Here is a 21,288-nt window from a genome sequence, read left to right on the forward strand (position 1 = left end):
CCCGGGCGTAAGTTTTCGGATTTTTTCGAAGAAATCCAAAAAGCCGTAACCCTAATTATAGGGCAAACTTACTGAGACAAACTTTGTAACAGCTATGGTTCAGTTGCAACATACGTACCGTACATGTAATTGTAATGGAAGTACATGGAAGTTGGAATAAATGTTTTTCACTGGTTCACAATTCGGAAAGTAACTGTGAAGTAACTAAGTTCAAATCGATCAAAACCCCAGTGCTGGTCACAAATAAAGTCGAAACAAACGCCGAAGTACCCAAGCGACACCAATCTGCCCAGTTTCTAACCCGGCTTAACTCAGTTACCTTAACTGTAGCGGTACTGTCTACTACTTGCTCGCAGTAATTGTTTCTTAACCTGGTTACTTGTTTCGTGTAGTAAATATTAATGTGGATTAAACTGGATAGTAAATAGTAAATGTAACTGTAAGTTGAGTACTTTTCCCGTGAAGTAACTAACTTTGTATTTGCTTTTGGCAGTAACTTTTCCCAAAACTGGTAATTATCCGAGAAAAAAAAAAGAGTGTTGATGTTTTTCGTCCCACTCTCCGCTGTGTTCGGCCCCTTTCAATGGACTGGCTGCCGTTCTACAGGGCGGGATGTACCGCGCTTTGTAAGGGAATAGAATCAAAAGTAAACCTTAAAGGGGTCGGGACACTTTTATCGATGTGGTTCATTACATTATGGACACATTGTGCTGCACGCGTGCGAGGAAAAAAAATTCTGCTTCTACGAATCGTACTTGGCGAGGTACAAGCCCTCGAACGCACGCACGGGCAAAGCGCAGACGTCACAGAGCTCAGAATTGCGTCCCTGCCCATTGGCAGCCCTGTACACGTGACTTCTCGTGCGCTGCGTGTCTTGCGGCCGCGAGGGCTGTGATGTCAGAGCCGTATGAGTTTCGATGCAAAAATACTCCGAAAGCCGGGAGACGACATAACTAGACAAAAAAGTAGAGTAGAGTAGAGTCTACGCTTGAGTTTCGATATTCGCAATGCCCATTTTCTCCACCTCTATTAACCTCTTCACTGTGAAAATTTCAGTGCACATCGGGGGGGGGGGGGGGGGGGGGGAATATAGGTTTATTGCAAAACAAAACAAAGGTAAAGAACACATCGGTGTAAAGAACAGTCTTTTACGTTTATCTAGGATAACGTGGGATGACCCGGTCTTTAAGGACACTGTAGCAATGGCATACCGAAGGTGTTGCCGACACAACCTTTTGAGCTAATACGTTTTCCGAATGTGGTTGTGAACGGTATCCGCTAATGTAGTCGGAATTATTTAATGCAGACACTGTTCCAGTCCGCATCGGATTTCCTACACCGAGCCACTGGAGGACGAGTGTACTTCAAGAAAGTCACCATTGCAGTTCCAGGGACGTGGCCCAAGAGGGCTGACGTGATGCGGATATCTTCCGATGAGTTCCCATCTTCACACGTACGCGTGGAAGTCTCTCCTAACGGAAACGACTCCTATACACATCAAACCCGAGGTTGTGGAGAGCCGGGTGAATACATTCGTCTCACGCCCGAGTTCATCATCGGATTGAACACTTCGACGACAGACACTTACGGAAATCCAGGTGAGTGGTTTTCATTATTACAGACAGCCTATAATGCGCGGAGGGAAACTGGCTTTCAAGTCCGTAATGGTTTTGGTTCTACACTGAATATTGACAGTTACTGAGAGTATTTCTTCTCACTTCTGCAGAAGGAAATGAAGATAATTAAAATTTAAATACAAAGACCTGCAAGTGGTAAATACTTAATACAGGTAGAACGAGGGGGAAAGAAAGGGATATTGAAAAAGAACGAGGGGAGTAAAAGCATGTAACCAGGAATGGCAACGGACTGCATCTCGGGTTTCTCTCAAGTGTGGCAGGTATGGTTCTCCTCCAATTCAGTTGAGGAACATCAAAATGATGCTGCTGCTAATGGCTCGAATACTGTCGGCGTAGGAGCCCATAGTTCTGAATTCTGCCTTTCAAGATATATATAGGGTAACGTGGGGCTACTTGAAGACGGGGGCAAGTTGAGGACAGTTTGGGTTTTCCGCGTGGGATTTTCTTAGCACCAATTTTTTGTCGTCTGTGACACCGGGGTGAGCACAGTCGTTGTCTGGCTTTGAAGTAACGTGTTGACGTTCTGCACGTGGCTTTTTAGAAAGACGTCAGACGCTGTTTTTCAGATGGGGTCGAGGTAAGAGGACCCTTTTTTTTTGTCTCATCTGTAACTTTCGAGAGCATTGACTTCCAGTTTGCTCACTTCTGCTCCTCGGCTAATAAAATATGACATCACCGTTATGATGCTGTGTCACTGCCCAGTGTTTCCATGTGCATTACTCGTGGCTGACCGTTCCAAACAAAGACAAAATTTAAATCCTGCATTATTTTTTTGATGTCCTCAACTTACCCATAGGGTGGGGTAAGTTGATGAAAATATGTAGCCTATCGTTTTTGGCTCGTACGAACTAAGTACCTGGTCGAGCACCACAGTAATTTGTGGATCATTTCTCAAAGCTTTGGGGATTAAGTTAAAGGGACCGAAAAGTGAATATAAACCTATGAAAACTTTATGTTCAGCGAAAAGCTTGAACCTTGAAAAGTTCAGATATCAAAGAACTCCGCTGAAATCGCTGTAGTTTTTCTGTCATCGAATTTTACATGATTGCATGTCCAGGGACCTAGTAGGAAACCGAGCAGTCTGTCAACAATTGCATCACCCCGCGCCATCTGTCGAGGACGCATGTAATACGCGCTTCTACTCGCTAATCCGGCGAAAACGAAAATGGCACTGGGCATTTGTGACCACTGTCTACGTCGAGAATGTCGAACCTCTTCAACATGAGTGCGCTAGAATTCCGCATTCGAGAACTATCGCTCACACAGAACTTCTGTTCGTGCTGGAAAGTGTGGGCTTCGCAGCAGAAGGTTCCTCGTCCACAGTGATTTCCCCAGAAATTCACTACTGGGGGATGCCGAGCTTTCAAGGGGGGGGGGGGGGGAGTGTTTACCTGTTTGTGAAGGTGCCTATGTTACGCCTATGTTACCAAACGCTTATGTTTGGTGAAGGTTCAACTTACGAAATTTTTCCTAGACACGGAAAGAATCGGGGGCACAATGGTGACATATCTGCACAGCTTTCCCGTTTTATTTGTACATGTTATTACGTTAGAACACAGTACAGGACTCACAGTGCGCCGGACTCATTACCAGAACGTGTTGGTAGCTGAGCTGGGTGGAGTCACCTGAGAAATTTCAGAGGGGTGTTGGAAAAATGCAGGGACGGTGTAGGGAAATCCCTGCTCGTTCACAGATTTACCGGAGTCACCTTCGTCCTCACCAGTAGCTGACCGTGCCGTGAATGCGGACTGGTTTGTGAAATTTACATTATCAGGGAGAAGCACTTGTGTAAGCCGAAACAAGCGCCGTTTTTTCGTCGTGCAGGTGTTCATGTGGGAAATGCAAACTGATGGTGGTGTTTTTGCTGCCGAGAGGTAGAGAATCAGTGTGAAAAGCAGACAGACAACTGTGTCACAACAAACGAATATTTCAAAATACTGTGCCTTGACACCGAAAGGGTTGAGGATTGGGCTAGTTGGTAATGAGACATCTGAACTGAGAGTGCAAGATACACGGACAAAGAACGGAGAAACAGACAGGACGGGCGCTCCCGTCATGTCTGTTTCTCCGTTCTTTGTCCGTGTATTTTGCGCTCTCAGTTCAGTTGGCACTGAAGTCCTGCAAGTGTCTTCCGACATTCCATTCGAGAAACCGAAGAGCATGGCAACATACGCGGCAGCGCCGTGGTCTTTACGCGCTACTTGAACGGCAAACTGGACGAAAAACCCTTATTTCTCCAGGAAATTCCGTTATATCACCTGTCGGCTATTCACAAGAAGGATATGGGGTGCTGTGAGAAAGTACAATAGAAAGTATTCTTCCTGCCTGTGTCGTGCATGCTAGTAGGGATGCTTTCCCAATCATTGTGACTTGTAGAAATGTATATATTGATGACAGCAAATTTTCATTTCTTGTCTGCTGCAAGTTTTTCTCATTGTTTTTTCTTTGCAGTCACAGCATATATAATTATTAGTTAACCTGAGTAACCTTAAAGTAATGTAGTAACCTGAGGACATGTCTGTACTTGTAGATTATACTCATGTCTTTTATATGAGGAGTAAATAAGATAATTTTCACGAGTGTCGTTCACCTGCGTGTTCATAACCTTTTAATATACTTCTTATTGAGCAGGTTTCCAAATGCCAATTAATGTTTGAACTGAGATTTGCATTTAACACTTAATTAACTCTGTTTTGCTAAAAGGAGTACTTGTAACTGATTCATTATCATGTCACCAACTAACATTTATAAAGAAAGACTTGAGGACTGACCACAAGTATTAGCAACCCTTTATCTGGGTTCAAAGTTAACCATGCAGCACTGGTGTGGGCAATAGTACCCTAAAGTGGCTAAATAACTTATTGCGTAAGTTCTTTGTCACTGTAATTGAGATGTACTTTTGTAAAGTACTTTTGACAGCCCTGTAAATTGACTTGCTTCAGTGTACACGACAAACGCATCCTAACACTTAATTGAAATATAATATAAGAGCAGAAGCAACATTTTGTCACAACTCAAACTATGTTTTCCTTTTTTATTCTGTATGGATTTAGGAGACAAAGCAGGACTTTCTGCCCTCTGATGTTTTGACGTACTTGATAGAGTTGTAAAACCTGCAACAAAATAAACAAAAGAAGTATAAACAGTTTTGCCTTTCCCTTTTGAATTTAAAAAGCAAGTTATATTTTACCATTTGTGAACTTTTGTATTCTCTGTTGATGAAAATAGTACAGGAACAATAATGCTGCAGATAGATCCAACAATGACCTGTCATTTTGATGAAGATGAGAACTTTTCTTCACGTGTGCTAAGTGAGACAAAAGAAATGTACAATGAAAGTTGTACAAAAATAGCAAACCTCCGTCGACTAAAATTTTAGATATGTGTATGTTACCACATCGTGTAGTTTCCATCCAAAAGTAGGGCTACCCTACACTTTTCGCTCGTGGCAGGGTGCAGAGGAAAACTCTTTGAAGTTATGATCTGCAGCAGCAAAAAGATTTGCCATGTTGATAAGGCAAGGCAAGGTTGTTTCGTTGTTGTTGGTAGGTTGTTGGCATGTTGATGTGCTATACCGTTATAGCACATCAATATTGATGAAGGGCAATCACAGTAGACAGCGTGATGGCTGCAAACTCTCAATTGAAGATTTATTCAACAGAACAAGAAACTGAAAGCATGAGTAGAAAAAGGCAGTGCCCATGCAACGCATGGAGAACAACATTAATCTCTGAGAAGGTAGGATCGGGAGAGCAATAAAGAGAAATGACCGTTGTGTCAGAGATATGGGAACTCTGCAAATTTAGGACCAATATGATGTGGTAACATGGCTCACTGTAGCTGCGACATACTTTGAACAATTCCAGTAGTGGGGCTTCAAAGAAAATGAAACTTTTGCTGTTTCACTGGGCATTCAAGTGTAGAGGATGCATCTCTAGGAAATTAATTAGCGTTCCTTAGTCACAACTATACCTCAACAGGAAGTATCCCTCTACCCCTCAAAGAAGCTAGTAGCTCCCATCGGTTTATTCTCCTACTGTTGACGTCATACTAATGTTCTGCACCTCTCCAAAGACTCCAAAATGTCACAAAGTCTGCAACACGTAACAAATCTAGTGCTTCCACCTGTGGACTATGCATACCTGCTTTCAGCTATTTCTGTCATGTCAACTTGAGTGCCTGGATCACACACACACAAAGAAGTCTGGCGCCACTTCAACACTGGAAGGCCCCTAAAATTAAATTTGCTGTTGACAATGGCGCCACAAGCGGGACAAGCACACGACGGGACAAGTAGGATAACATCAGTTAAATGGAATACGTCATCGCTATATTATAATTTATACATGTGTGCCACCTGTACATACCTGAGACGTTGTGTAGAACTCGTCACCTCGGTGAAGCAAAATCACTGGTTACTGAACGGCAGTTTGCTTCGGACGTCTTCGCAATTCGCCTTCTACGGCATCTTCGTAGTCATCGGCAGCAAAATGAGCTCAGCACACACGACACGACTGCTGTATCAATAGCCGAGTGCTTCGAACCACATTTGTTTTCGCGCACTCTCCTGTGGAATCTTGTAGTAGAAAACGCCCGTAGTCGAACATGAACGAAGAAGATTTTTGCATCCCAGAACACCAAAACTACACCAGGCATATGTAGGTCTCTCGAATACGTGACACAGCAGTATCATTTACTTCCATTTTCTGCTTCGCGCGACCAACATGACCACCCACGACGTAGACAACAAACGCGATAACACCACGCAGACGGCCTTGCAGATGGCGCGGCTGATCGTAGGTCGTAGCGGCGAAGTAGCTGAATGCTTTATTAATGTAGAAACTATGGAAGTGAGCGTCATTTTTAAAATGGCGTTTAGCTGTAAGATAATGTGTGTCAACTTTGTTCTCTACAAAATTAACTGTCACGTGTAAGCGTTGACCAATCCCTGGGAGCCCTGGACCCGAAACCCAAGTTGCTGTTTTTCGCCGTTCGTTGGCAGCACCGTCCATGTTCGGGCAATCTTCAAAATATTTATACGTAAAAAATATGCCGAATTGAGAAGTAATGCTTTCTGTGTGTTATCAAACAATGATGTTGTGCACGATAGTGGGAAAAAATATGGGGTTATTTTTCACTTAACAGTCCCTTTAACGAATTATGGTACAATTTAGGCGATTATTCTGACTGCTATTAAGAAAATAGTCCAACTATCTTCAACGTAGACCACCTTACCCTACTCATCTCTGGGCATTTAGTTCAGGATAACACGTAGATGGTATTAAGATGGGGGAAATAGTGCTGTCCGCATTCGTATAACAGAAGGCATACCTCCTCTTGATGAGCGCAGTTTGTGTCGTTGCGTGACATTGCTGCAGTTCCCCATGCTTGTGCGAAATTAGCAATAAGAAAAGCCAGTTGTTGGAAAACCAATCCGCACAGAAATCCTCATTAATCACACTTAAACATAAACAACAGCACACAAAGATTTTACACAGCTTGTTCGACGGTGTTTATAGTTTCCGAGGTGTTACGAGATAGGGCGAAGATAAATGACAAAAAATGTTATCCCGTTATATGATTATGTTATAAGTCAATTCAGTCTTTTACTGTAATTTAGTTGGGAGTTCATTTTTGGCACGTTTTGGGGGTCCTGAAACATCATAAACACCGAAAACCGGAAACTCTAGAGGCTTCCGCGTTTTCAGCATTTATACCTGCGAAGATTCACAATTGTGTTAAAATGGGGTAGTTGGTATCTGGTAAATAAACCTGCTACTTGAGAGTAAGCAGAGGTGTTGTGCTGTCTGTCGTCCTGTCTTTCGCTGCTTGGAACTTCATTATGACTGCGAAGTTTCATCGGGCATTTTTCTTTAGATGTTTTGTTAAATTCGAAAATCTTCGGCATTTTAAAACGTTTGTGCCAAAAGAGGGCGCCGAAGATCCGGCAGGTATAATCACCGGGAAGAGTTACACACGGGGAATCTATTTTCCTAAAAACACGCTAGAACCCGCGTGAAGTACAGCTAAATGAGGAAATGAAACATACTTGCATATCGAACCATCATTCCCTGCTACAGACGATACTTCAGAATCAGGATTTTCTTTCACACAGTCACCAGAGGCTTTCTTTGTGCGTCTCATTTCCCAGCCGCTGGAGAGAGTGCCTTAGGTTCTCGCATAAACCAACTCAAAAAGACAACTCGGACCTCACCTCAGCGTACAGGGTCATCGCTACTCCTTGACAAATGACAGGTGCAGGCACGATTCATGGAAGGAGAGGAGCTTGGTAGGAAGACATCGGGGACGCAAAGATTTTCCTTTCCTTTGTTGAGCGGCTCCGGGTGTACTGGAACTCCGTTGACCCACTGATAAATGTTACAGGGGAGGGTTTTTCAATAAACTAGACGTTAGCGGCCTCGTAAAACGGAGGAAAAAACACAATCGTGCACCGACATTTTCGACATGTAGCACCATATGCAAGAGCATAATTCTGAATTTTTCGGAGGATGCCACATTTCGAAAAAAAAAGATATTCGTCGGGTATTTATGAGCATTTTTCGGCAAATGCCGAAAACGCGGTACCCTAGCAATGAATAATCTTGGATAAGTGCGGATACAGAAAAATGCTAGTGCAAATGCTACAAACCTGCTACCTGAGCTACGAATCTAACATAAAGCTCAATGCAACAAGCATAAACGTGGTCATCAAACATCAACACTGGACCTTACTACCGAAAGTTTAGTGATAGCGCTTATTTATTATTATCACTCGTTGCTTCTTCTTTGTGACTATGGTCTTACTAACGATATCCTTACCGTTTGTTCCATACAGCCTATCAGCTGATCCACGAGTGGGCCCACTTTCGCTACGGAGTATTTGATGAGTACGCAGCCCCGGGAGACACGACTTACCCGACATTCTATTGCGATGATGGACAGGTAAACGCTTTACTTTCTCCATCGATGTTGTTCTTATCTTGGTCGATAGACAACACTATAGACGACCCTCTGGTTAGAAACATGTAAAGTCACGACAAGACCGGTTCTAGGTTATATCTTGCTGTCAGGTGTGCAAGAAGCAGGAAAAATGCGTCGGCCGATAGGTTGATAAAGCTGATAGTGCCCACCAACATGCAGCGGGGATGCAGATGACCTAGGGGCCCAGATCGTCTACCTTTTTTTTTAAATAATAGGTTGTTTACGTCGCGAGACAACTGAGATCATGAGCGACGCCACAGCTGTCGGTCTGTGGATTGCTTTTGCCCACCTGAGGGTTCTTTAACGTGCGATGAAAGCTCATCACACGGCACCCCGTATTTAACGTCCCTCGCGGAAGACGGCGTGTCTAAGCAACTTGTACCCCGCCACCAAGTTGCTGACGTCCTCGGCCGGGCTCGAACCCGCGATATCAGGGTCAGAAGGCGAACACGTTACCGACTGAGCCATTGAGGCCGGTGAGGTCTATCTGAAACCGATAATCAAATGTTTCTGACGGAAATAAGTTTGCAAGAAATAAGCGAGTAGAATCACGCGGGTGAGCTTACCTCCAACGAACTGCTAACGTGAAGCGTAGCATATAAATTAGGAAGGGTTAGTAGCAATCAGTGGCAGTGATTAAGGGAAAACAATATGTGCCATGACTTGGCCAAAGCTACTGTTAAAAATATGCGGCCGTTTTTAATCGATGAACATGGTGGAGAACGCACACGGACAATGACGACACGCGCCTCCTTGTCCCTGCGCCTTCTCCGCCATGTTCAGTCCCAACCAACATAATCTACACATTCTCGTACTCCTTTCAATCGCGTGCGATGCACCAGCTTTCTTTAAGAAACATTGGTTTTAGAGACGCAAGCCACCTTGTGTATTGTCGTACGGTATAGCTCCAACATCGCTGCGCTTGAACTGCCATATAATTAGGGAAATGACAAATATGCCATTCAAGCCTTGCACAAACATTCGAAAAACGAAAGGTTATCATTATACGTGGTTGTTTTGTGTTTCATAGATCCGCATCAACACGTGCTCTCGGGACATTAAGTTCTTTCCCGCTACAGCCAGTGGGGACAAGTGCAAGCTTTATGACGACTGTAAAGTGTCCGACGACTGTATTCCCTATCTTGACCCTTCTCAAGCACTCTCCGCCCAATCATCTATAATGTTTATGCCACCCATGGAGAACGTAAGTAGGCGTATGTTTCCTTTAACACACATTCAACTGTTCTAACTTTTCGACGATGTCTGTGGTGCGTGCCATAAAATACAGCTTAAGGGCACCCTGCTATGTGTCGACCTACGTAGCGTTGGGTGCTGGTGGTGTTCTCTCTGCTCCCCATAGTTGGCATCGTGGCAGTGGATAATCGCACACTCTGCGCAAAGTAGTGATACTGAAGAACATGAACACTGACATCACGATGGTAATGATGTCAGAGGAGACTAAGGGGCACCAGGACCCGTCGTTGACGTTGGTGGCGGAACGAGCGGTAGTTACCAAGCCATCACTACACGTTGCTGGTAGTAATAACGTCAGTAGAGCCTGAAAAAAAAACGATATTTATTTTATTTCGTCCTATAAAACCATCTCGCTCGAAGACTCTGTACACAAGTACAACTGCAGCCAGTGAACACGAGCCGCTTCTACGAATTTTCGAAAGAAGTCGCAAAACTCCATACATTCGGATTATCCAAGAGTTGGTGACGTCATGGAGAGTTGACGTCTCCCTCCTCGTTTTATCCGTGCGCGCTTGCACGAAGTACCCTAAGGTCACCATATTGAAGGCCGTTCTCCTGCCGGCTTCCTTTTTACTACAGCATACGTCGTCATGGAAACGGAAAGGTATCACATCCTTGCTCCACGATAAAGCGTCACTCCACAACCGGACTTGGAGGTGCACAGTTGTGAGCGACGGAGGAGCTCGCCCAGTGCGTGACCTTTAGAGTGCAATTGCTTTGTAACGCGGCATCGCTGAAACATAGTGTTTTGATGATCATGTTTAGTACACATAGATACGTATTTGCAGCGTTATTCTTCCAAAGTTTGGAAATGGCTTGACAACCTCCCGAAAGGAGCGAGAAAGTGACATTCAGCATTGCCCTAAGCCATGTCCCATTCGTCAGTCAGCATACCAGCAGTCGCCATGCACGATAGTTTTGCTGTACAGTAATCATACGTAATTGGTAATGAATCATTTTAGTAAGAGATCGCGACGCATGCGCAAAGCTGTGGCGGGTCGAAGAAAATTGTTAGTCAAGTGAAGCAGAAGGTAACTTTTGATGTAGGGGCATGGCGCTGCAATTAACACCACTGGCCCGAAAACCCGAGCGCGACTCAATTTTTAGCGCGCCCTGATTAGGCACTGATTTTTTTTCAGATCTGGGAACGTTCCTCATACCAGTAAACCGGAGTCTGCATGCTGGATTCTCGCCTCAGTTCTTTTACCTATGGGCACTCGAGCGGGCACCGGGTCACGACACTTGTCCTCAACTTTGGTCTCACTCTTTGCTGCACATTTTTTCTTTGCAGTCTTGTATCAAAGGGTTGCGCGCGAAACAACATTTTCAACAGATTTTGTTAATTTTCTGTGGTGCCTTATTCACCCGCATTATTTCAGCAACACAAAGGATACAGTCTTTTTCACTTTTATTTCATGACGGCACACGAATATTATGACACATCAGGCGATAGCACAATAAAAAAAGGCAAAGTAGCCTTTCCCCGTCTAGTGATACGGAGCTCCTTTGTTAACCTGCTGCAACGCCCGTTTTTTCTGGGTTGGAAACTGACGGCACTACTGCAATCATGCAAAACTGCAGAAAGTCAAACAACATTTGATTTCTTATCCCCAGCTTTGGTAAACCGTACAGTTAATAGTATATTCTAGCAGCACCGTAAAAACCACCCTACAGTGTATCTCGCTGCTTGACCTGCTGATGGCAACATACAGTTGCATTTCCTCATTGGTGGCAGCCATAAAAAGTGCCGCCATAAAAGCCGCACATTGCTGTTGTTTTGCATCTCACTCATATCAATGTTGCAACAGTATTCCTCCGTCGCAGAGCCCTTCCGAAGAGGCGGTGGGGGCGAGCTGCCCGGTACACCTTGGCCAGAGGTGGCGCCGGACGGCACGTTCCGTGAGTTAGGTCAGACAATAAGTGGAGAATCAAGATAATTGAGCTCGAAACCACAAATGAGCTTTTAAATGCGACAGCATTTCTTTAATGCACTTTTGAGCCTCGGTGAAGCGTAGCGTCAGTGGAGAGGTAGTCCTTTCACTCTCCTCCTCCGTTTCTTCATCCCGGCACCGGTTCAGTTGGTGGAGTTTGAAAGATTAGGAGAGATTTAGCGATAACGGTTCCCAACGAATAGCGCTAACGGTAGCTTTACGATAACAGTTCCCAAAATATGATAAGCCAAGCACCTGATTCCTTTGTAGTGGTAGGCATCACGTTGCTGATCTTGAACATGACAGATTCCAGCTTCCCTTTGCGTAAAGCCCGTCTGATGTGCAAGATCCGTAACGTACGGCGGCGCAAATCTTTTCTGAAATGGCCCAACAGAGTAGATTTACACGTAAGGTGTGTCGAGGGGAGGGTACGTTGGGTATATGAGCGTATATGTCTAGACTGGCGGGCTTCGAGAAAGGGGAAGCGGATGTCAGTTACGTTATTTACTAGTAAGCACCATCGACTTACTTCCCTTCCTGAGGATCGACGACCTTGAAAAAGTTCAGCAGAGGTCATTGGACGAGCTTCCGGCGCTGGAGTTTGCCAAGAGGATAGACTACCTTCTCGAGCTGGGGTTCAGATGTGCAGGTGGGCATCTTGCTTGAATCCGATGTGGCTCGGCAGTCTATTATAACGTGTTGCTCCGTTTCTGTTTCCCCACCGTGGGGGTATCCATAGCTCGGAGTATGGCCGACCTTGAAGACGTGGGCGCGTGTGTAGGCACTACGGGATCTGACGCGTAGGAGGAGGGCCTTGTCTCTCACTTATTCTGTGCAGTCGCCTTGCTCGCGCGTGTTGGCTCGAACAACTTCTCTTCTCCGTCGTTGAAAGGGAATGGAAACGTCATCAGGCAGACATCGAGTTACCACACGTTGTAGAATAACCGCGTACTGCACCTTGGTGACCCCCAACGCGTCCAGAGCCGGTACCCGCAGAGCACCGTGCCGCAGAGTAATTTTGGTGTAGAAGCGTCGAAGTTGTGAAACATTCTGGGAGCTCGAAATGGGTCGAAGCGACAGCAGCTGGTCGATGTGTTCCGCAGCGAGCAGCTCCGGACTCATAGTTGTCGCCTCTGATCCGGATACCTTCAATCGAATGCTTGGCGTCGTCGGTTACATAGGAGGTGAGGTACGCGTACTTAAACTTCTAGTTTGGGAGCCAAGGTTGATTGGAGTATATGGTGGATTCAAGTGCTCCCAAAATGCTGCCATTCCCAGAGCTTTCCCGAAAAATTCGTTGTCTGGAACTTAGGAACGGACACTGGCCCTGCAGACTGCTGCTGGCCAGAAGGCGGGGGGTTCTGCTGCCGTCTCAGTAACTGATGTGCTCGCGCGATCGCCTCCTCGAGCCCTTGTTCATACCGCAAGGTTACAGCAATTTTCGTTTCCTGCTAGTCTTCGGGGATTTCTTGCAGCACGTTCTGGTCCAAGTCGTATAGAAAGTGGCGTTTCGTCACCAGATACTCGAGAGTTGTTTCGATAGCTTTGTAGGGAGGATCCTGCTGACTAACCAGTTCGTTGACATTCGTCATTGTGCGCGTCAGGTAGACACGAACGCCAGCTCGTGTACACTTTATGCGCTCCATTGCAGCTACAGGTTGAGACCGACTTCGACTTCTAGTTCCAAGTAACAAGTCCCGGGCGTGTGTTCCAGTGTTTCTACACGGAAATATGCTGAACAACGCAAGACCAGCAACCAAACCGATTAATCCAAGAATACAAAAGTGACCCAAAAACCCTCGCGCCGGTATCCCGCGCGCAACACCCGAAGATCGCTCTTCTTCGTCTTAATCTGTAACAGAGGGAAGCCTTGGCCCTGGAGAGGCCACCAGCTTCATAAAGGGGTGGTGAAGATTCATCTCTCGTTTGCTTATTAGGGTGTAGTCTCCACACCTACCCCGTCAGCGAATTCGAGCAAGAGCCTATTTGCATGGCGAAATGCTACACGTGCCGCACGGTAGGACCGCGAATAATTTCACAACCTGGGGTTCTTTCGACGTGCCCCGGAAATCTCCGACACACGGTTCTGAAAGCAATGTTTACGTTCCCCACATTGCTACCGTCCTCAGGCAGGATCGAACCCGGAAAATTGAGCTCAGCAAGGTCGCGGGTTCAATCTCGGCTGAGCACGGTAGCAATACGCTGTACCTTGTATTTTCACATTTTCAAAACCTCACTGAAAAAGCAGCAATGAGCAGTGAAGCGCGATCTCGGAGGCAGTGGCCCGCAACCTGGCGTGACGTAATCAGGCCCGTGTGACGCACCAGGAGGGTGAGGAGCAGCCGCGAGGTATCATTTCTCACTGAAGATTCGTCTGTTACGGACACAGTGATGCACTGCATGGGAGGCTTTCTTACTGCGCGACAGGTCAATTCCTGTAGGTCAACTTCGCCCACAAACCTTAAGACGTCGATGATTGGCTTAGGTGGGTTCATAACTCCTCCATGTGACAACGTAGTGCGCTCTCTTGCTTCAAACTGTTTCTTATACACTGATCATGTTGTGTAAACATCCGACGGAGACGCCGTTCCTGTACCACATTTGCATGCGTTTAAAGCAAGCACGTAAAATATTCACGCTAACAAAACACGTGGATCAGATACCCGGACTGCACAGCGTGCGCCACCTTCTCGTGTGCCGCACTCGCAATGTGACGACTGCGTTATACGCTGGCGGAGATGCACCTCTGTGCTTGCAGCTCTTGAGTTGGCTTTTAATATAGGAGGCGGTCACATCAAAGGCGTCGGACGTGCGCAACAGTTCGGCTAGGACAATCGTTCCGGTTCAAAAGCACATGTTGTCTGTTGAGCAATACGCACAGCCAAAAACGAAGTGTAACTACTGGTGTTTAAGGACGTAGGACTTCACTGCTTAACGGGTATCGCCTCTGGCGATGAAACTCCCCACTCGTCATCATTCAAATACAGTTGTTGTTGTTCTTTAACACGAGCTGATGCTGTTAGCGTTGAATCCTATCACGCGGCGTTTGATTCCAGTCAGAGCTCTCAACTAGTCCTTGCACACAAGAATGACGTTTTGAGGCAAACAAGCACAGTGCCGCAATATTGGAGCCGTTTTGAGTTGTTTAAATTTGAGGACACCCTCCAACCCATAGGCTTCTTCAGGTATTGGCTGTGGCGTCAGGTGATGCTGTTGTTTCGTTCACGATGATTTAGTGTTTTATGGAATAAACCCAAGGACATCTTACTAGTGCGCGACACTGATTTATGCAACACGATAGCGCATTATACCCATGAAGAAGACCGAGAGACACGGACACAGAAGACGACACACGTAGGTTCTCAGACACAGCAATAAATTTATTAGTTCATCTCAACTTAAAAGCTAAAAATCTTCGAAGGGGTGCGAGAGGGATAAAAGCTTGTTGTTGTTTCTTTAGCGCATTATAGTTACGTGATACCGCGTATCCTAAATACCACCAATGTTCTGCGTCCACGAGCATGGGACGTGATTTACGCTTGTCCGTGACGCCTGTCCTACTGCCATAAGGTCATACTTATGGCATTGTATTTTGCAGATCGGTCACTTTTGCGAAGCTAAAGGACCCAGGCGGCATAATCCCACAGCTCCCAATAAACAGAATGCCATCTGCAAAGGAAAGTCGGCGTGGGAGGTGATCAGCAGCAACGACGATTTCGTTTTGTAAGCATCTAGAATATTTGCTTTTCGGGATTCCAAAACGCACATGTTTAAATGAACGTGCAATCTATCACTTCTTAAATTTTAGTACCCGTGGAGTCAAAATTGTTCCTGTTAAACCACATTTCTTGGGATGTTTCGCGCATTAGCAGCGCATGTTTCCTAAATGGTCTACGAAATTTTTGCAAAAACACTTCTTGTTGAGAAGCCTGTAGACCAGAACTCTTTCTCGATCAAATTGTGGCGTTGTTTAAGTACGTGCGGTTGAAATCGCCTTCGGTCCTCGCCTTCCCGTTCCTTTTTCCTCTGTCGTTCCTCCTCTCGCTTCTTCACTTCAACATGCGTGTCCGCTATGCGTCTTTACGTTGGGTTTGCACACGGCTCGCTAAAAGAAGGGCGTCCAAGTCGGCCAAGTCGTGGGCGTACCATGCGATGAACGGTGACGGCGTTGGTGACGATATGGGGCACAGCTGTGACAGGGTCTGGTTTCCCTGCACGACCTTCCTGCCGCCACTCGCTGTGGTGCGCCGCCAGGTGTATCAGCGTAGAATCTGCGAAAGCCGTTCGCTTGCTAAACGCGAAACCTTGGTCACGTGTTCCGGAACAACCCTTCAGAAGAAAAAAAAAAACGGTGAAAAAAGCATTTCGTAGTTCTTTTAACGCTTCTCTTTAAACTTGTAGATTGGCGCCTCCAGACCTCTTGAAATCAACAACAGTTACCTTCAGAGAAATCCAACAAGCTCCCCAGTGCTCCGGAAGATACGTACTTGTGTTGGACGTTTCTGGAAGTATGGCAGTAAGTGTCAAGCTAGCACTTCAAATTTTTGCTCGAAACAAGGCCACCGTTCGTTTCCTTTGGTCATATTTCGTGCAGATACAGTAATGGATAAAAGAGTTTGCGACGACCCACAGGATGTCCTTACATTTTGTCTGAGGTGAACAGTCTTTTCCGAAGCCGGACGTGTGATGGACAGTGCCAAGTCTGCGACAGCGCGGGACTGTCAATACTATGTTGTTCCCCACACGTCAATTCGCTTATAAATGTTCCTAGGAGAACAGCTACTGTCACATTGATTTGGTTGGTACACACGATAGCCAAAAAGCAATTCTCGTTTGAGTATGGCCGCGGCCGCAGCCATACACGTTTCTCGCGGCAGGGAGTTGATGCTGCGCCAATAGAGAGTTTTAGGTAATCGTATAACCATACTACGATTCAGGTTGTCCTAACGTGACGACAGGAAAAGAGTTGAAGGGGACCACATTACATGACGCACTACAACTCCATATCACGAACGACAGAGCGGTATCATAGTAGAAAAGACGGAGAATTTCTCGTTTCGTTTCGTAACGTTTCCAAAATGATTTTCACACTGAAGATGCGATGTCCACCATTAAGCTGTTGCTGAATATGCCGCTTATTCCGAAACCTGTGCCCCCCCCCCCCCCCTGGTCACAGCCGCCGTTACATTCGAAAAAGACGGGGATAAGGGGACCCTCTTCAACTATATACCGTTAGTCGCACGTCCGTAAAAGTTATCCCTTAATGACTCAAGCCGCTGGTCCCTGATGGACTGGTAGTGATAGCGATTCGAGATCTGCAAGCGTTTATAGTTCGGTCTCTTTGATGTTGTTACTGCTTATCCACATATTGCAATTGGGAATACGGTCACGAAAAACTTGGCTTTGGAGTCAACAATGGTTCATTCTCATTTGCGACAGCCTAGTCAACAAGCTATCCACAAGCTGCCTAGCTTAGCAGCATATCTACCTGGTAGTTACAAGCGGAAATAAGACGACATTTCAATTATGACAAACAGAAATGGCAACATGAGATGCCGACCGTCTGCATAAAAATACGTAATGTGTGTCACGGAAGGTTCCTGATTGGACCTGAATGACTTCCTGTAGTTGATGCATCATGACGTCTTAATGAGCAAGAGGAACGCGGCTAAAAGATACACACAGACGAACGCTGATCTTTCAATGTCTGGTGATAGACTTACATTACCCACAGTAACGGGCAGTTGCACGCTACCTCTTTGTCTTCATTTGTTCTTCGGAAAAATTTCTTATTTATCTCTATACATATCCTACCCTAAGGCTTTCGCCATTGCTCCCATAATCCCGTAATGGCAATATCAACGCCACTAGTCGGATATCAGCTGTTATTTGTTCTCTTGATTTCAGTTTTCGGATCACCAGTCATATTAGCCACCGTGGAGGTCAGCTCTACATGGAAAGCCCTTCTCAGATTGTGCAGATTGCGAACTCACAATTACCTGCCACGTTCTTACAGGGCGATAGCATGAAAATACTCAAGCAGGCGACTACGGCTGTGCTGACAAATCTATTCCCCGACGACATCGACGTTGGCATCGTCTCCTTCAGCACACAGGCGACAATCAGGAAGTCAATCACAAAACTGGATTCGGGCAGTCGGCAAGATTTCGCCGAAGTTATTCAAGATCTATGGGCTGAAGGTGGTACAGCCATTGGCACTGGCCTCATCACCGGGTTGACAGTGAAGTGCATTTTTTATTTTTTCCTAGCGTGGACATACTGCCTTGGTAGCGCTTTGAAGAAACTGTAGCACGAGAAGTGCACAATCGACGTTTTTCATGCCTTCGTGTCGTTTCCTGTGATAGGCTAATAATTCCTTTCACGGCGAATGCAGTTCCTAGACCACCACCACCAGTTCCTAGAGAATCACAGGCGGTTTTATTACAACTGGGGTACCTCTTTCTTTTCTGCATTTACCATATAGGCACGAAGGAGAAAATGTTGTGACTGTCTCCACGTCCCTTAGCTAATAAGAAGAGTGAAGCATATTTTTTAGCAGTTGAGCTCCAGGTTAAAGTCCCAAATTGACGATTGAGATAACTTGTTCGATTAGAACTCTTGTTCAGCTACAGTAATCGGTTTTTCAAATGTCTTTCTGGACTTGTTGCTACATATTGCAATACTCGATAAAGCTCGAGAGAGATTAAAGCACTAACAAATGAGAGACACACACTACGTAGCACAAGTCCATATTTTGTCATCCAAAGGACTTTAATTGGTCTTGGTTTCATACCTTTCTTTGATGAACGGGCAACGTTCCCTTGAACCTGAGGAGGTCTTGGACGGCATACACAAAAAACAAAGTGGACACAGAGACTGCTTTGTTCATCCTTCTTTTATCGTAGAAAAGTAGCAAAGCACTGCGATCCGGTGCAAAAATGCCAAAATAAGAGCCTTGGGCCTCTTTTATCGTGTCTCCATTGTTTGTGTTAGTTACATGTCGGGTGTGGTACCCCGTTGCAACGCTCCTGAAACTGCGTTATAATTTGTGGGGTCCATTTTTGTGTGTCGCAGGCGCTTAAGGCTGGAGTTGATACTGCGGAAGGAGGCACTATAATTTTGATGACAGACGGAGAAGAAAATACCGGTCCAACTATGCACGATGTCTTGCCGAAGCTTATCCAAGAAAAAGTAAAAGTGTCTGCGCTTGCATTTGGGAATGATGCGGATGCGAAGCTGGAAGAGATCATTCAGGCAACTGGAGGGCAAATGTACTCGCTCCTTGATGATGTCAAGCATAAACAAAATCACGGTGACATCAATTTAGAAATAGACTCTGCTATGTTCACTTCGGCCGTTGGAGGTTTTGAAGGTTGTGCGTTGCGAATGACGGTGAGTAGCAACCGTACGACTCCCAAATAGGCTGTTTTACTGGGCACAATTCTGTTTGACTATTAAAATATTGTGGTCGCAAATTTCAGGTTGCCGAAGTATCTGTGAATGTCACGACCAAAGAAACTTTGGCGTTCACCATAGACAGCGACCTTGGTGATGACACCGTCGTTACAATTCTTAGTTCGTCGCCGCAGAGTCTCAACATCACTCTCTTGAACCCAAGGGGTGAAGTGTTCACTTCGGGAGCACGAGAGGTCACTGATACAGCTGTGGTCATCAAGATTCCGTCACCTGCAACGGTAACAAGTGATGTTATATATAGATCCGTGCGAATTGTGGTTCAAAACCGAAGCGAATACCAAGCGAATAGTTGCAAAATATGGTTTGCACGCACAGGCGGAGCGGAAATCAAGTGCAAACGTACAGGAAACGTAAGCAGAAATCATATATTTTATTTTGCAGTGGTGACGTGAGGATAGGAGGTGAGGTGTAGTTTTCTTGGAGCCACGAGAAGGTCACGTTACCTGAATAGCCCAATGAAGTTGCTTTGCACACGCCACTTTGGGGGTCACTTCGGCGCGCTATCACCACACCTCTCCAAGTATTCCGAAACTATGCGTTGGGGGCACCGATACAGATGTATGTAACCGAAAGCGGAAGGCGAGCGGTAATGTCACTGGAGTGGCCCCCAATCTAGGCTTCACTTCTCGGAGCAATATGGCTCCTCCTCTCTTTCCTACCTCCATGATTTTGTTGAAGATTAATTGTTTGTTTTGCGTGGCTTTTTGCGCGACAACTATTCGAATTTATTCAATATGGAAGAGACATTCGCTTCGATATACGAAAAATTAAAATACTCGCACGGTTATCCTGTTTTCCAATGGTATCGAAAACCAGCAATGGGGTATCGCCCTTTGGCTGAGTGCTTGCAATTCGTCTGTCGGCCTAGTGCGCTTTCCTGCTAGCGCGTATGCAGACACTAAACGGGTGCTTCCCCGCAGCATTACTAGGAACTGCTAAGTTTCCTTTTTTGAAGTCACAGTCAACAAGCAGAAAGCTGTTCTTGTCACTCTCCGCGCTAGAACAGCAATGAACAGAAGTAAGCCGATATCCATTTAAAAAGGAACCGCGATCCGCATATCGATACCGAAAAAAAGTAACGATTACGATAACGGTTACGTACAACACTAGGCCTCACTACCCTCTCTCATCAATCGTCACTTCATTGTCATTTTATATCCCATACAGTCCCGTCGGTATTCGGGGAGTGGGCCACAACTGTGCCGAATTTCTCTGTTCATCACTATCGTTATATTTATTGTTATTGTTGTCGCTGCATGCGTTTTCTTTCTCCCTCTTCGTTTCTGTTTGTTTTTATGCCCAGTTTTAATTTCTTGCAGATGGGAACATGGAAGGTGCTAGCGGGAAACCTTGGTGGGGGAATGATTGACTTCAACATGCGTATCTCATCCAAGACGAAGGACCCAGCAGATGAACCAATCCGTGCCATTGCCTACGTGAATCGTGCCTCCGTCGAGACACCCGAAGACGCCAGGATTTATGCCGAAGTAACGAAAGGAAAGTACGTAGTTATTTGCGCCAGGGTGGTGGCAACTGTGAAAAGGCCTGGCGGTGGACGCGCAGTGGACGTCGAACTGCAGGACAATGGAGTAGGTATGTTATATTCTACCGTTCATGATACTCCACGAAAGTGAGGCCTGCAGTGAAAAGGTGTTGACAAAAACTATAACCACACATAAAAATGATTATACAGTGTGTTTCACCTAGCATGAAAAAAAGTATGAAAACACAACTCATCTTAACACCATGGGGTCAACGCTATTTATCTCGATCAGCGGCATGGCCGAGTGGGCTAAGGCGTCCGCCCCTTGGTGGTAACCAAGGTCGTGCTAAAGACTGGGAGGTGGTGGACTGTGCTGTCTGAGGTTTTCCTTGGGTTTTCCGAGGACTTTCCAGACGAATGTCGGCACAGTTACCCCCGAAGTCGGCCCACGACGCATACTAATCCCCCTGTCCCCCACTCCTTCCTGCTGTCCTCTCTCCGTCTGTCCACATCTGTACGCCGCTCA

General features: G+C 45.8%; 1 protein-coding gene and 1 long non-coding RNA gene across 5 annotated transcripts in view; one reads left to right on the forward strand and one right to left on the reverse strand.

Moving 5' to 3' along the window:
- Positions 1-21,288, forward strand: part of LOC135385472 (calcium-activated chloride channel regulator 1-like) — an 88,625-nt gene that overhangs the window by 56,258 nt on the left and 11,079 nt on the right. For all 3 annotated transcript variants that reach the window (XM_064614804.1, XM_064614802.1, XM_064614803.1), the window contains exons 3-11: positions 1,307-1,598; positions 8,473-8,579; positions 9,649-9,822; positions 15,402-15,526; positions 16,205-16,319; positions 17,820-18,044; positions 18,878-19,195; positions 19,285-19,497; positions 20,599-20,872. In XM_064614804.1, coding sequence (XP_064470874.1) covers positions 1,307-1,598; positions 8,473-8,579; positions 9,649-9,822; positions 15,402-15,526; positions 16,205-16,319; positions 17,820-18,044; positions 18,878-19,195; positions 19,285-19,497; positions 20,599-20,872 — 1,843 coding nt within the window. The remainder of the gene's footprint in view (positions 1-1,306; positions 1,599-8,472; positions 8,580-9,648; positions 9,823-15,401; positions 15,527-16,204; positions 16,320-17,819; positions 18,045-18,877; positions 19,196-19,284; positions 19,498-20,598; positions 20,873-21,288) is intronic.
- Positions 18,684-21,288, reverse strand: part of LOC135385473 (uncharacterized) — a 43,775-nt gene continuing 41,170 nt past the window's right edge. For both annotated transcript variants that reach the window (XR_010420427.1, XR_010420428.1), the window contains one exon: positions 18,684-19,489. This is a non-coding gene — a long non-coding RNA (uncharacterized LOC135385473). The remainder of the gene's footprint in view (positions 19,490-21,288) is intronic.

This window comes from Ornithodoros turicata, chromosome 2, assembly GCF_037126465.1.
Source record: "Ornithodoros turicata isolate Travis chromosome 2, ASM3712646v1, whole genome shotgun sequence".
NCBI classification, from domain to species: Eukaryota; Metazoa; Arthropoda; class Arachnida; order Ixodida; family Argasidae; genus Ornithodoros; species Ornithodoros turicata.